Genomic DNA, 15,645 nt, shown 5'->3' with positions numbered 1-15,645 from the left:
GATAAAACAAGTAGAGTGCGCACAAAGGGTTGCTGAATTGGGAATGCTGGGGAAAATGATGAGGAAATGTGTCCTTCAAGTTTGACTTGAAAGTTAATGAGGAGTTAATCATGTGAAGAGTACTTCAGACAAAGAGAACATTCTGTATAGTTTCCTGAGGGAAGGATAGAGCTAATTGGCATGTTTTAGGGGCTGAAAGGTGACCTCTGTGGCTGTAGTGATAAATAAGTGCAAGGACGATCCAAGAAGAAGTTGGACAGGTATATAGAAAACACTTAGGAAAGTTCTTTTGGATCAATGTCATGCATTAGTTTCACACTAAGACACACCCAGTTGGCTCCACATATATTGTATTGATACAACGCAAAAAGGACAATCAAAAACAAGATGAATATTTCTGTAGAACAGAAGTGGGACAGATTTAAATGCAGTAAGTCAGATGAAAATCATGGGACTACAAGGCTTTAGGTCCAAAGCAGATAATAGTGGCCAAAGCAAAGTTTCAGGTCTTCTAGCAAAAAGGAGACAGTTCCTAGCTAAAAGCAAGAAACTTGGAATAGGGCTCAGTTGCTGTGAAAAGGCTCTGTATTGGCATAGGTGAATGCTGTCAAACTCCTCCTGCTGCTACAGCTTTATAGAAAGCTGTATGCCTGGAAATGCTAGAGGACCAAGAACTCTGAAGCAAGGCCATTTAATGACAAGTTGTGATTTTTCTAAACATAATGTAGAGCAGGCATCCTAATAGATGTGATTATAAAACCTGATGAAAACTAAAGACAGCAAAGCAATTGTACAGGACTAATGTCAGAAATAATTATTTTTCATAATTTTTATAGAGTAATTAAGCAGGGAAATTATTTCACATATAGGTCTGCCACCTGAATTAAAGTTTTTTATTTTGCCAGTTTTTAAACATACTTTCTCTCATAACCTATTCTTATCAATATGTAATATAACAGTTTTATTCATTTATGTATTTGTTCTTCAAACAGATGGGATTTCAGAATTCTTACTTTATAAATACATTTCTTAAAGACCATAATCACTTCAGGTAGCCAGATATATAATGATAAATTGGAGCAGGATTAATATCTTATAATACTTTCATGTTCCATATATCTGGAAAAAAATCTACGTGAATTTTAAGTTTATATATTTTGGGGGCTTTGTTTCTAAAATATTGGTAAAATGTAATGAAGCAAATGGTTTCTGCTGTCTGATGTTAACATTTTTTTTCTTCAGTGGATTTGGCATGATAACATGCAGTTTCTTCAAGACAAAAACATTTTTGAACATACATATTTTGGGTAAGTATGGTAAATTTAGTAATAGATTTTTAAAATTTTTCACTGAATTTATTAGGGTGACATTGATTAATACAATTATATAGGATTCATGTATACTTTTCTATAATACATCATCTGTATATTGTACTGTGTGTTTACCACCCAAAGTCAAATCCCGTTCTGTCACCATTTATCCCCCATTTACCCTTTTTTTGTTATACATTTCAATTATTCTCTGTAAAAATTTCAACTTACTATTTTTAAATTCTAGGTTTATGTGGCAGTTGTGTAGTTGTATTCCCAGTACATTACCAGATCCTAAAGCTGTATCCCTAATGACTGCAAAGGTAATATATAAGCCTTTGATAATTTTCTCAAAATTGACTACTATAAAATAATTAATTATTTTTTGCTTAATTTTATCTTTTTTTGTTTTTACAGTTAAGTACTTCCTTTGTTCTAGAGACATTTATTCATTCAAAAGAAAAGGTATGCATTTTATTTTGTGCATTTTTGTGATTTGATATCTTTTGGTTTTTAACTGAGAAGTCCTTATGCCTTGACTACTTCTTCTTCTTTTAGCCCACCATGCTTCAGTGGATTGAATTGTTGACCAAACAGTTTAATAATAGTCAAGCAGCTTGTGAGGTGAGTTAAATAATTCACTTTTTTGTTATGTTTTCTTAACTTAGATGCCACGGCAAAATTGTTTTATCTATCAAATCATAGGGAGCCCAGTTTGAGTTATTCCTAAAATCACTTGATAGCTGAGAGAAAGTTACAGTTTATGTATCAAATGTATTATACTGGTTAAATAATTGATTTTTAAGTTATTTAAAAATCCTTTGGTTCCCCTCAACCATGTATTAGAAGGAAAAAGTATAGAAAATTCAAAGACTACTAGATATTTCTTTATTACTCTTGAATGTTAACAGAATACTTAAAATGTTTTATCTCTCCTCCCACTCTTGAGAAAAATATACCTGTGTCCCAGTAGATCAGTTTATGTTCAGTATTATCTGTTCCCATATTGCATAATAAGAGAGAGACATCCCTAAAGATAATTACACACAGATAATGATCACTTAACCATATTGCTACCTTAATATCATTTATAAGTTTTGATTTGCTTATAAAATTTTTAAGAGGCGGGAGATAACAGCGTAGTATGCAGTAGAGATGAAATTAGTTGAACATTTTTTCTTATAGAAAGTCATCTAATTATACTTTGTAGTGATGAAATAGGAGAATCCGATTTATAAATTTCAAACACAAAGGCTTAATTTTTCAAAATTTAATAATGAACCTTTCAAAACATGCACAAACGTAGAAAGATGTATGTACATATCGCCCAATTTCATCAAAAGGTAACATTCTTTTTTTTCATATATTTCTGCTCCCCACCTTTTGTCAGCTGAAGTATCTTAAAGCAAACGCAGATACCATATCATACATCCATAAATGCTCAGTATGTATCTCTAATAGACAAAAACTTTAAAAATATGTATGTAATATATTTCATTCACTCCTAGTAAAATTAGAACCAATTCTTTTACATCTAGTACCCATTCCATGTTCAGTTTTCTCTAATTGTCTAAAAAATGTGCTTTTCAGTGGTATGTTTAAATGAATATTGAAACAAGGTCCACATTTTGCTTTTGTTTCTTAAGTCTTCTTTTATCTATTAAGTTACTTTTTTTCCTCCTTGCCACTTTGTCATTTGTTGTGTAGGGTTTTCCGCATGGCTGGCTTTGACTGGTTGCATCCTCCTGGTGTTATTTAACATGTTTCTCTATTCCCCTTCCACTTTATGATTTTTAAACTGTTTCATAGATGTGGAGGGTTGATTGATTAGGTCATATTTTGCTTTGTTTTGATTTTTTAATACATTTTTTACTTCAGTTTTTTTCATAAAGATTTGCTTCTGGAACTGTTAAAGAGTTAAAAGTTTCTACAGTTTTCATTAATTGTGTGTATGTATGTATATATGGTGGTACAATTCAGTAGAAGAGCTAAATATGTGATTAATAGATACGTTGAAATGAATGGGAAATTGTTCTTAGCTTAGGTAATGAAGCATGTTTTTTGTTATCAAGAGAACATAAATTGTTTTTAAACATAAAGAAAATGAATCATACTCTGATCATGATAATAGAAGCAAAAGACTCTACAGTATGACATTTATGCGGACTAAGAGAAAAACAGTATTCATTTTATTGTAAGGACTGCATGTTGCCATCATGCAGGTTGTGCATGGTGATGTAAATGGAATCCATGGAATGTAATAAGGTAATCCTGATTATGACTTCAGGCATTTTAGATACTGGACTTTCTAACAATTGAAGAATCTTTTTTGGGTAGAACTTAAAATAACTGAAACATTGATGAGAAGTAAAATCTTTATGTGATTTTTATCCCAACAAGAATTGGTTAAATGTTAAAAATCACGCTGATTTTTTACAGTGGTTTTTGGACCGAATGGCTGATGATGACTGGTGGCCAATGCAGATATTAATTAAGTGCCCTAATCAAATTGTGAGACAGGTAAGAAAAAATGTATTTGAAAAAGAAATGGCTTTCAGGTTAGTTCTAAAATTGCCTGAGACTATGTCTTTTATCTACCACCTTTTACAGTAGTTTGGAAAGATCAGCCTCTTACCATAAAAGTCATTTTTCTATTGTTTTCACCAGCCTTTTTTTAACAAATTAGATGTTATTTCAATCAAGTAATTTAAATCATTCACATGTCCTCGTAATGAGTGTAAAATTTAGTGGCTTTTGATAGGTTTGAAGTCTTGTGCAACCATCATCTATCTGATTTTTAACATTCCAAAAAGAAGCCCTGTACCTGTTAGCAGTCACTCCCCATTTTATCCTGTCTCTTTTCACCAGCTACTGGCAACCACTAATCTACTTTATCTTTGTATAGATTTGCTTATTCTGACCATTTCATATAAATGGAAACATATAGTATGTGGTCTTTTGGACTGACTGTTATTTAACAGTGTTTTCAAGATTTATCCATGTTGTATCTGTACTTCTTTTTTTCATTGCCAAATAATATTCCATGAAATGGATATTCCAAATTTTGTTTATTCGTTCAGCAATTGGTGAACATTTGGGATGTTTCCACTTTTTGGCTATTTTGAATAATGGTGCAGTGAACATTTGTGTTCAAATACTTCTGTGGACATAAGTTTTCGATTTTACTTTGGTATGTATCTAGGAGTAGAATACCTGGGTCATACTGTCACTTTTATGTTTAACAATTTTAGGAACTACGAAACTGTTCTTCATAGGTTCTATATCAGTTTATATTCCCACCAGTAATCTGTGAGGGTTCCAGTTTCACTACATCCTCTTTAACATTTTTTTACTATCTTTTATTTTAGCTATTCTCATGAGTATGAAATAGTATCTCATTTTGGTTCTGGTTTGTATTCTCCTAATAAATAGTGATATTAAACATCTTTTCATGTGCTTATTGGCCATTTGTATATCTTGAGACTCTCCACTAGTTAAGAGAATTTTATGAAGCTTTATTTTCTGCAGTCTCTATTCCTGAAATGTATTGTTTGTTTTTGTTTTTCCCTACTATAAAACTGAATATTGTTTTTCGGGCTATCTTTGTCTTATATCCTCAGTCTGTAGTTGAGACTCCACAAAAGCTTTAGAATGTCAAAAGATTTAATCTGTGGGCAAAATGTAAGTGGATGGCAGAGAATTTTTTGAATTGTGTTAATTTTTCAGTATCTGAATGAGTGACTCTTGGTTTGTTAAATCTTCATTTATAGATGTTTCAGCGTTTGTGTATCCACGTGATTCAAAGACTTAGACCTGTGCACGCTCATCTCTATCTACAGCCAGGAATGGAGGATGGGTAAGAAGTTCTCTCTCAAACATTTATTTTTAAGATTTTTAATGATCTGCCTAAAAAATATTTTTTAATTTATTTATTTTTAGAGTGAGGGGAAGGGAGGGAGAAAGAGAGGGAGAAAAACATCCATCAGTTGCCTCTCGTATGCACCCTCACTTGGGACCAAACCCACAACCCAGGCATGTGCCCTGAAGGGGAAAGAAACCAGCAACTTTTTGCTTTGTGGGATGAAGCCCAACTGAGCCACACTGGTCAGGGCCAAAGTAGTTTTAAATATCCACAATGAAATATTTAAGTTCTTTTATTTAAAAGTAATCTGTTATAATACAGACCAAGAAGGTTTGTATCAAAATTGAAAAGTTCTAACTTTTTATTTTATTTTCTCTTTAAGTGCATATTTAAAATCCTCTACAAATGACTCCATCTTTTGTTTGGATTGATTTAGCCAGACACAATTACTAGAATTCAACTACTTACATTGTTGTTAATTGTATTTATTATTACAAAAATGAAAAAGATAAATACAGGTTTTTCAAAACAGTTCTCCCAGAGTATCTGTCTCCTCCAGCCTTCATACTTTATTTAAGATGTATTAAATTGTGTTTTCAGGTCAGATGATATGGATGCCTCAGTAGAAGATATTGGTGGGCGTTCATGTGTCACTCGATTTGTGAGAACTCTGTTATTAATTATGGAACATGGTGTAAAACCTCATAGTAAACATCTTACGGAGTATTTTGCCTTTCTTTATGAATTTGCCAAAATGGGTGAAGAAGAGGTGAGGCTGTATCTTGTTTGTTTCTGATATTATGTACCTATTTTCAGTATTTAAAACTTGTTTTTATATTATTTTTAAATCAATATTTTTATTTTTAGAGCCAGTTTTTACTTTCATTGCAAGCCATATCTACAATGGTACATTTTTACATGGGAACCAAAGGGCCTGAAAATGTAAGTACAATTCTGTCTTATTTTAGGGATTTAGAGGCCATGTTCACAAATTTGTATCATGGAATATCATTAGATATTAGAACCTTTTAAAGTCTCTGCTGGCACTGATATTAAATAATTTTAAGGGTGTAAGTTTGATTGATACTTTCAATGAATATAGCAAGAGAAGAAATAATCAAGTAATAAATTTTACTGGTAAGGGCCTGGAACAAAGCAAATAAATTTAGGTAAAAATGGCCACCCTGCTTTTGAATTCTATCCTTAGCAGGTTGTTTTGGTGAACATTTTTGTTGACCATATTTTTTAAGCCCTTTGCTATAGAGTTTGTCAGAGTCTTCCAAAAATTTAAGTGGCGTGTCTATTTATATTTTAAAGCATTATGTGAATTTTGTTTTCTCTGTAATGACCACATTGGATTGAATGCTCTATTTGCACTTAGCATAACGCTAAGTGCTCTCCAGTATTCCTAAGCTCTAGAAGGCCATAATATGTGCCAAGGAGAATATACATGTGTTAGGTAAGCTTCATTCAGGCATGAGCTATGGTACTGTTTACTGTGAGTTTAATCCTTTTTGCAACCCTAAGAGAGGTAAGTATTTTTGTTATTTCCATTTTATAGATGAAATTGAGGCATAAAGACATTAATTTGTTGTAGATCCAGTGAGCTGAGCTTTGATCCTTGGTCAGACTCTTGATCTAAAAACTGTTAATCACTATGCTGTAATGCTTTTCAGAATATGGACAGTTATGTAACTAAGCTATATGGCTGCTTGTTCAGACTGCTTTTCTTTTGCTTTGTTAGATCATAAAACCTTTTTTAGTCTCGTGCATTTCTAAGCCCAAATGAATATCTTTTTGCAATACCTGCTATTTGGATTATTTGACAACTACAAATAAGGATGCCTTAATTTGTGTACCTGGTAGTTTTATTAACTAGGATATACTGTTTTATCATACTCATAAATTTTGATCCCGATTTATTTACAAAGGTGCTTGCCTATTAGAAAAAAAGAAATTAGTAAGGGATTTATCTATTATGTAAGGTAAATAATTATAAAATGGAGAATCAGAATCTGCCTATTAGTTCTAAAATTGTCCCGAATGTGGATTAGACTTTAAAGTTAGGGTTAGGCTTTGGGTGGCTGTTTTTCATGATACATGCTCCTGCTGTCTCCCCTGGTTAGTTACATAAAACAATCAAGTTGTATACTCTCAATGAGTGTTAAAAATTAATATAATGTTAAAATCTAATATAATGTTAAAATTGGATTTTATTCTGCTCTAGCCTCAAGTTGAAGTATTGTCAGAGGAAGAAGGAGAAGAAGAGGAGGAGGAAGAAGATATCCTCTCTCTGGCAGAAGAAAAGTACAGGCCAGCTGCCCTTGAAAAAATGATAGCTTTAGTTGCTCTTTTGGTTGAACAGTCTCGCTCAGAAAGGTGAAATGCGTCAACATTCAAGATGCATATAGCATGTTCAGTTTTGCTCTTTTTTACATGATTGTTTTACCACTATTAACTCAGTAACTTTTGTTACTTAAGTCCTTTTAAATAACACCACAGTTTACCAACTCTTGTAGCTTAAGTATTTCAGTACTTTGTACCAAACTCATACTTTACCTGGGTCATGTTAGAAATATATACAGTAAAGTATGTAGCCAGATTATATGTGTATTCATCCTTTAACATAGCAGTTTCACTTCTAAGAATCTATTCCCCAAATATAGAAAGATATATATGCAGTACTATTTATTGTAGTAGTGTTTGCAATAACAAAAGACTGGAGATGTCTACCTGGAAGGGACTACTTGAAAAAACAGGGCATCCACTCAGTAGAATACTCAATAGCTGAACAAAGGAAGCATGGAATATATCTGTACTACCTCAGAGAATTTTTAGGATAAATATTACTAAGTCAAAAAAAGCAAGGTGGAGAAAGTGTATATAATCTGTTACTTTTTAAGAAAGGGGAGGCTATGAGAGAGAGTGTGTCCTCATAGATCCTGTTTGCAAATTTGCCTGCTTGCTAAAATTTTTTGTAATCCTAAAGTCAGTACTTCAGGAGCTTTTACAGTCATTTATGGACTGCAGAAATTACATGTACAGAGTGGAGGGAAAATTTTGAATTGCCTGTTGTATACTGTCCCAGCTGAAGTCAATTATGGTGACATTGTGCATTCTTGCTTTCATTCTTGGAGCAAAGCAAATAAATTTGGGGAAAGGTTTAGTGTTCATATTGTAAACAATGTCCTTTTCACAGTATATGCCACATTTTTCAAATTTCTGCTTTTTGTTGGTGACGTGGCTGTTTAAAATGGCCCCCAAGCATAATGCTAAGTGCTGTCTAGTGTTTCTTAGCTCCAGAAGGCCATCATGTGCCTTAGAAAGAAAATGTATGTGTTACATAAGCTCCATTCAGGTATGAGCTATGATGCTGTTTGCTGTGAATTGGATGCTAATGAGTCAATGATGTATTAAATTTAAAAAGGTAATTATTTATGGGTTGACGGAAATTTGACCAGAGGCTTATAGGAACCTAACCCTGTATTTGCCCTATAAGCAATGATTGAGCATTCACTAGTTTGGTGTTTGCTGCGCTTGGTAGCACATAAGCATTACAAATAAGAATTGACTGTGTTATTTTTCATTTGAAGACTGAATCAAAAAAAGAAAATAAATAGTTTTGCATGGTTGGGGGAGGGAAAATAGTCTGGAGGGGAAAGGAATAAAAGCTTGGCTTATTTGAATATACATTATTTTATTTTTTAGTTTTAACTTTGAAATCATGTAAATCTTTGATATAATTATTAATTAATTAATTAAATGCATTCCCAAAAATCAAAAGCAGACTGAAATAAACTAACCTAACTATGGTATTGAGCGGGCATTATAGCCACAGAGAAGGGTTGATTAAAGTAACCTTAGAGTACATTAATTTAACTACAAATTGCTACTAGGAGGTACCTAGAGGACAAAAAGAATTGTAAAATTATCATAAGTGGTTTTGAAATTATTATTCCAAATTTTTTTATTATAGAATAAAGCAAGTAATTGTTAATGTCATTGGAAACAAGATTTTTAGGAAAAGAAGAAACACAAATATAAAATAACAGGGTTTTTACATAACTTTAAAACTGAATTTGGAAATTTCAATAGCATTTATGGTGTATTTTTGTCTTAGACAAACAAAAACATGTATTAGGTACCTCCATTTTCTGAAGAGGCCTAGAAATCCAAGGGCAGCTCAGAATCAATGAAAGCCCTTAGCAGCTAGATTGTAGTCTCTAGATACCTTTTTCCACTGAAAAAAGTTATGGTTCCTTGGAAATATGGCCAATTTCAGGTCTTCAGCAAGAAATGAATGGGAAGCTGAGAATGTTTTGTCACATTCGAAAACCAAAGAGGCTATCGAAGCCTGCTGAGGTCATGTTAAAAGAGCCAATTTAGAGAGGTTTATGCTGGTCATAGATTGGGCAACCTGATCATCAATAATAATAACTTACAAGTGGACTAAAATACATCACAGATGTTTAAATCCATTTGTTCATAATAATATCTAAAAACAGAATTAAAAATACCTTACTGACAGCCTTCATGTAGTATGTTAGGAAGCCACATCATAATTTTGGAAATGTTAATAAAGGAATGATAGTAAACACTTATCTTTACCTGCAAGAATTATTATCTCGTGGCAACCAAATGGTAAGTGTCAGGAAGTTTGTCATCACAGTGGTATTTGAGCTAATAAATAAGCAAGTAGTGCTGGAATTAGATTATCAATATCAATATTTTACATCCCAAATGAAATATTGGATCTAGGAAATGATAGTCATTGGCTGAAAACATGACAAAAAGTGAGGCAGCTTTTAATTGTGTGCCTCCTGGAGAAATCCATACTGCCACTAAAATATTCTTAATTAAAAAGTCAAACTTAGATTTGATCAAGTCTCTAGATCTAACTAACAGTTTACAGGAAATATGGGGACAGGAGAACATCTTAAAACACCACCACAGGGTACATTCAGCAAAATGGAAATCTGGGAAGTTCTATAGGACCAATCGCCTGCTTTCTAAATTGTAAGATAAAAACAAAATCGGGGAAACCAGTAGTCTAAAAGAGATTTGAAAGATAATTTCAACCAGTTGCAACAGAGAACTTTGTTTGTATCCTGATTCAACCAAATAAAATACTCAAAAAATTTTTTTTTAGAAACTGGATATTGTGTGATAGGGAGGAATTGTTGATTAATTTTGGGTATGAATAATGAGAGTGTGGTTACGTATTTAAAAATATCTGTTAGCAATATGTATTGAGATTTATGGATTAAATGATAAAACATCTGGAATTGCTTCAGAATAGTCCATACTGAGTGAATAGGAGGTACAGTGAAATCTGACTGGCCATGAATTTGATAATTTGAAGCTGAGTGATGGAATGCTTTCACTATTTCTATCTTTGTACTAAAATTTTCTATAATAAGTTTAAAAGACATATGTAATAGTTTTAAACTGGGAAGTGAAACTTTCTAGTATTTCTTTTAAGTTCATTTTATTTTGAAGGTTCTCATTTCAGAAAAAGCTATCTAAATTAAACCTATCCCAGTGTTATAACAAAATATAACATTAATTAAATGGAAATAAATTGGATTTGAGCTTTTAGATACCAATTTTGGGATCTTTAAAAATTGTCTAAAATATCTCTAGCAAGCAAGTGTAGCTAGTAGATAATTTAGAATCATTTTATGGTGGTTACTTGGTGTAGTTGTAACTGAATTGACAATTTTGATGTGTGTCATGAAGCAAATAGCTACAAAGTAGTACAGAGGGAAGAAAAACTTAATTTCTACTAATGTTTTCTTTCAGGCATTTGACATTATCACAGACTGACATGGCAGCATTAACAGGAGGAAAGGTAATACCTACTCTATATCAGATCATTTGATAATCACAAAACTAACAACAGTTCTTAAATGAAAAACTTTTGCTTTTAACAGGGATTTCCCTTCTTGTTTCAACACATTCGTGATGGCATCAATATAAGACAAACTTGTAATCTGATTTTTAGCCTATGTCGATACAATAATCGACTTGCAGAACATGTAAGTGCTGAGAAACAATCTTAAAGTTTTTTAGTAATTTTAAAAAGAATATTCTGAAATTCTCCTTTTTCTCTTTCAGATTGTATCTATGCTTTTCACATCAATAGCAAAACTGACTCCTGAGGTATGCAGAACTTTTATTAATTTGTGTGTTTAAAACTACTACCAGTATTGATAGTGCTTTCAAATGAACCTTTGAAATTCTCCTTGAAAAAATTTATCACAGTTTCCCCCTAACATAACCTGTTTTTACATATGTAACTTGAATAAACTGAGTTAACGCTTCATATCTTATCACAGATGTAATTTTCTCAAATATGAATTTACATATAAGTTCAACAAAGGAGTCCTACTTAGATACTAAACTTTAGTGTTATTTGGTTTTAAGCATATAATTATGCCTGGAAAAAAAAAATAGACTAACCAGAATACTGGATAGGTGGGAAATATATTTTTTATTTTTTAAAATTTTTATTGTTATTCAATTACAGTTGTATGCCTTTTCTCCCCATCCCTCCACCCCACCCCAGGAAATATATTTTTTAAATGGAATAAAGTAGTGTACAAAAATATTTTTGTAAAATGGAAATGTTACAGTTGCTTCCTTAATATATGTCACATATTAATACAAATTATATCTGAGACCAAAGGTTGCTACAGGGTACTTTTAATCTCAGTTTTTCTATAAACATGGTTGTCTCATTTGAGTTTTGAATTTTGTTTTCCAAATTAATCTAGGAAAATACACATTTCCTGTTACATGTGGTTCCCATGCAATTGACTTTTTAATCCCAGCTGATCCTTCTTTTTCTTTTTCTTTTTTTTATCCTCACCTAAGGACATGCTTACTGATTTTAGAGAGAGAAGGCAAGGGAGGGAGGGGGAGAGAGAGAGAAACATCAATGTGAGAGAAAAACATCAATTGGTTGCCTCTCACACATGTCCCTACCAGGCACTGAACCTGCAACCCAGGTATGTGCCCTGACTGGGAATCAAACCCATGCCCTTTCAGTTATAGGACGATGCTCCAACCAGCTGAGCCACACTGGCCAGGGCCTGATCTTGCTTTTTTAAGTTCATATGCAGGAGTACTGAGCTCTGCAAACATAATGCAACAAATTTAAATGTGTGTATGCAAGACTTACATGTGTTTTTCTGCTGATAGAGATGGGTTCAAATATATTTAAATACACATTCTTGTATGTCTCTTACAGGCAGCCAATCCTTTCTTTAAATTGTTGACTATGCTAATGGAGTTTGCTGGTGGACCTCCAGGAATGCCTCCCTTTGCATCTTACATTCTGCAGAGGATATGGGAGGTAAGTTTTGCAGGAGATGTTTCAGTATTTATTTTTTGAGGATTTTATTTGTCAAATACAGTCACCATATTAAATACCAGTTTCTTCTTACTTGAGCAACCCAGAATGGGTTTAGTAAGTTACCAGTCAAGGAAAGGAAAGATTCTTTAGTCAGAAGGTCTGGGGGCAAAAAGAGATTTTGTCTAGTCTCCCAGATTTTTAAAGACTTTTTCCTAGATTCATGAACAGCCTTCAGCCAATCCAAGGTTCTCATTTCCCTACCATCAGAAAAGAATTATATAGAGTGGTAGAAGCCCTAGAAATACAAACGAAGTGTTCTCAGCAGTTGGTAGAAATGGTAGAGAAAGCGCCAGCCACTCCCTTTCCTCCACAGTTACTGCTAAGGTCATAAAATTTCTCCTTAGTGTTGGAAAAGCCCATTTGCTAGACAGGGATCAATAAACTTTTTCTCTACCTGGCCAGATAGTAAGTAAGTACTTTAGGCTCTGTTGAAACCATTTAGCTTCTGTTTTAGCATAAAACCACCCATGAGCAGTACATACATGACTAGATATGGCTGTGTTCCAGTAAATCCTAAAAACAGGCAACCACTGAATTTGGCCCGCAAGTTACGGTTTTCCAATCCTTACTCTAGATTCCTAAGATTCCATTTTCCCATGAAAAAAAAATCTCCCCAGCAGTGCAGTGAACTGATTTTCATCCTCACTTATAGTAAGAGATTGGGCAAACAATAATGAAAGTAAAGATGAGAAACTTTAAAGAATTAAAAGTACTTTTAAATTAATTTGCAAACTTAGACCTAAAAGTCATTGACTTCTCTTACTGGTCTTATATTAGAGTCCTTAGTTATATTAATTTTATTTTGTAAACTAATGACAGACATTTCTGAACATTTCCTGTTGATAAAAGTAACTAGCTTTAGAAATGGGAAAAATCATGGTTGGACCTTTTTTTGGCTCTAGTTTTCAGAAGAACTATTTTGACTTTTAAATGTTTAATGGCATATACCAAAAGTAAGTTAAAAAGTAACTGCTCATTCAATTGGCCTTATAATCTGTTCTTGTCTGTTTTATTTGTAGGTAATTGAATACAATCCTTCTCAGTGTCTGGATTGGTTGGCAGTGCAGACACCCCGAAATAAACTGGCGCACAGCTGGGTCCTACAGAATATGGAAAACTGGGTTGAGCGATTTCTTTTGGCTCACAATTATCCCAGAGTCAGGACCTGTAAGTCAGATATTCAAAATTTAACAAACTGTTTGTTGTCCAAGTTTTGTTTCTTTGTTTTATTTTTAAGGTGACTATAGTGTGCCTATTGTTGTATAATTCAGATGCTCTTAGAGATACTGTTTTTAAAAGCCAAAGTTATATTAGTATTTGGAAACCCATACCAATGTTTTACAAATATGTATAGTGTTTTTGGTTTTTTAAGAATAGAAAAGTATGCCCTTTCTTGGGCAATATCACCACCACAGCCATTTTTTCCTTGCTTGATAGAGTGACAAAGCATGATTAGGATATTGTAAAGGAAGTGAAAGGTCAGGAAATTCTCTTAAAAAACATGAAAAAGCCAAGAGTAAAGTAGTAATATCTACTTGATCTGACCCCAAACTGCCAGGGCTACCAAAACAAGTTGAGAGAAAATATTTACTGAAATTGTGGGCATTAAATGAAAAACATCTTTATTATACACATGCCGGAGGAGAATAAACCAAAGATACTGGAAGATAGATGGACAAATAGAAAATAGAGATACTTTACAGAATAGAAAATTGCTTGTAAATAAACATAGAATATGCCCTCTCTTGATAGTAGTCAAAGAAATAAAAATCAAAGTAGTTAATATTTTAAATGTTTGTAATCATTAAAATCATATTTACTAGCTATCTACTAAGAGAGCCTAGAATCAATGACACTCCAGTAGCAACAAGCACATCAAATACCCAGATCTCTTTCTAAGCACCATTTTTCAATGAAACAAATCACAGCCCCTTGGAGAAATGGTTGATTAACATCTTGTAGAACCAGAAAGTAAAGAGGTGCTTGAAAACCAGAGTGATAGGGGTATATCAATGGGACTTAGAACCATCCTGAAAGACCTCCCAGTGGCCAAAGCTGGAACAATTTGAGTAAAGAAATAACAGTGCTGGATTGTAACCCAAAGTGTAAAATAAATATTCCTGAGTCTTCATACTGATGTAAATAAAGGATTAAGTAAATAAATGGAGAAGAGACAGCTCTCCCATACAGAAAAATTTTAAATAATTTGTTTGCCCCAAGGAGGTCTAATTTCCCACCCCTTTGGTGTACACTTAGTGCCTTGCTTTCAAAAAAGTAGAGTATGGGGGAAATAACTTTAAGAAACTTGACAAACATTAACTCAGCCAGGTGATTGAGGTTAAATCATCACGGAAGAGTCATGTTTACAGCATGTATCCCTTGATACAATGTAATGCAAAGGGCACTGGACCTGTGTGGTCTTCCTCCCAAAAACCCATAACCTGAGTCTAACTATGATAAATATCAAACAAACCCAATTTGAAGGACAGTCTACAAAAATACCTGACCCCCAAACTGTCAGGGTCACCAAATGCAAGGAAAGTCAGAGAAATTATCATAGCTGCAAGGAGCTTAAGGAGACATAATAACTAAATGTAATGTATCCTAGAACCTAAAAAAAAAATAATTAGGGCAAAGCTATTGAAATCTAAAGTGTAAAGTTTAGTTAATAGTTAATGTGCCAGTGTTAGTTCCATAGTCACAACAAATGCACCTTAGTAATAATAGCTATTAACAGTTGAGGAAATGGGGAGATGGGGGGGGGGGTAAGGGAACTGTCTCTTTTAACTATTCTAAAATAAGAGATTTGGGAAAAACACCTTTCAATGGTGGGTACACATGGATTGGCATTGGTACTTTGTTTACAGGCTTGTTTTTCCTGCCAATTTAGTTAACCCCATAGAAATGGGATATTTGTAAGAGCTGACACAATATGTCAGTTGGCATTCATGTTTCTGAACATAAAACAAAAACCTCTGCTGAGCCCCTCTGCCACCCAGAAAAGTTTTTTAGCTAGCCATTACACCTAGTATTTCTAACAGCGCTCTGGAAATGTC

At 33.3% G+C, this 15,645-nt stretch overlaps 1 protein-coding gene across 6 annotated transcripts in view; it reads left to right on the top strand.

The window, feature by feature from the left end:
- Positions 1-15,645, top strand: part of USP34 (ubiquitin specific peptidase 34) — a 223,184-nt gene that overhangs the window by 183,243 nt on the left and 24,296 nt on the right. For all 6 annotated transcript variants that reach the window (XR_008427014.2, XM_053925775.1, XM_053925776.2 and 3 more), the window contains 14 exons: positions 1,243-1,307; positions 1,558-1,633; positions 1,728-1,775; positions 1,869-1,934; positions 3,750-3,830; positions 5,081-5,166; positions 5,773-5,941; positions 6,040-6,114; positions 7,400-7,551; positions 10,975-11,023; positions 11,106-11,210; positions 11,290-11,334; positions 12,425-12,529; positions 13,609-13,756. Coding sequence is in view for 5 of the 6 variants with exons in the window: in XM_053925775.1 (XP_053781750.1) it covers positions 1,243-1,307; positions 1,558-1,633; positions 1,728-1,775; positions 1,869-1,934; positions 3,750-3,830; positions 5,081-5,166; positions 5,773-5,941; positions 6,040-6,114; positions 7,400-7,551; positions 10,975-11,023; positions 11,106-11,210; positions 11,290-11,334; positions 12,425-12,529; positions 13,609-13,756 (1,270 nt within the window). In the remaining variant the exon portion in view is untranslated. The remainder of the gene's footprint in view (positions 1-1,242; positions 1,308-1,557; positions 1,634-1,727; positions 1,776-1,868; positions 1,935-3,749; positions 3,831-5,080; positions 5,167-5,772; positions 5,942-6,039; positions 6,115-7,399; positions 7,552-10,974; positions 11,024-11,105; positions 11,211-11,289; positions 11,335-12,424; positions 12,530-13,608; positions 13,757-15,645) is intronic.

The sequence above is a fragment of the Desmodus rotundus genome, chromosome 5, assembly GCF_022682495.2.
Source record: "Desmodus rotundus isolate HL8 chromosome 5, HLdesRot8A.1, whole genome shotgun sequence".
Lineage (NCBI taxonomy): Eukaryota > Metazoa > Chordata > Mammalia > Chiroptera > Phyllostomidae > Desmodus > Desmodus rotundus.
Note: the sequence above shows the minus strand (reverse complement) of the source record. Positions and strands in the feature narration are given on the sequence as shown.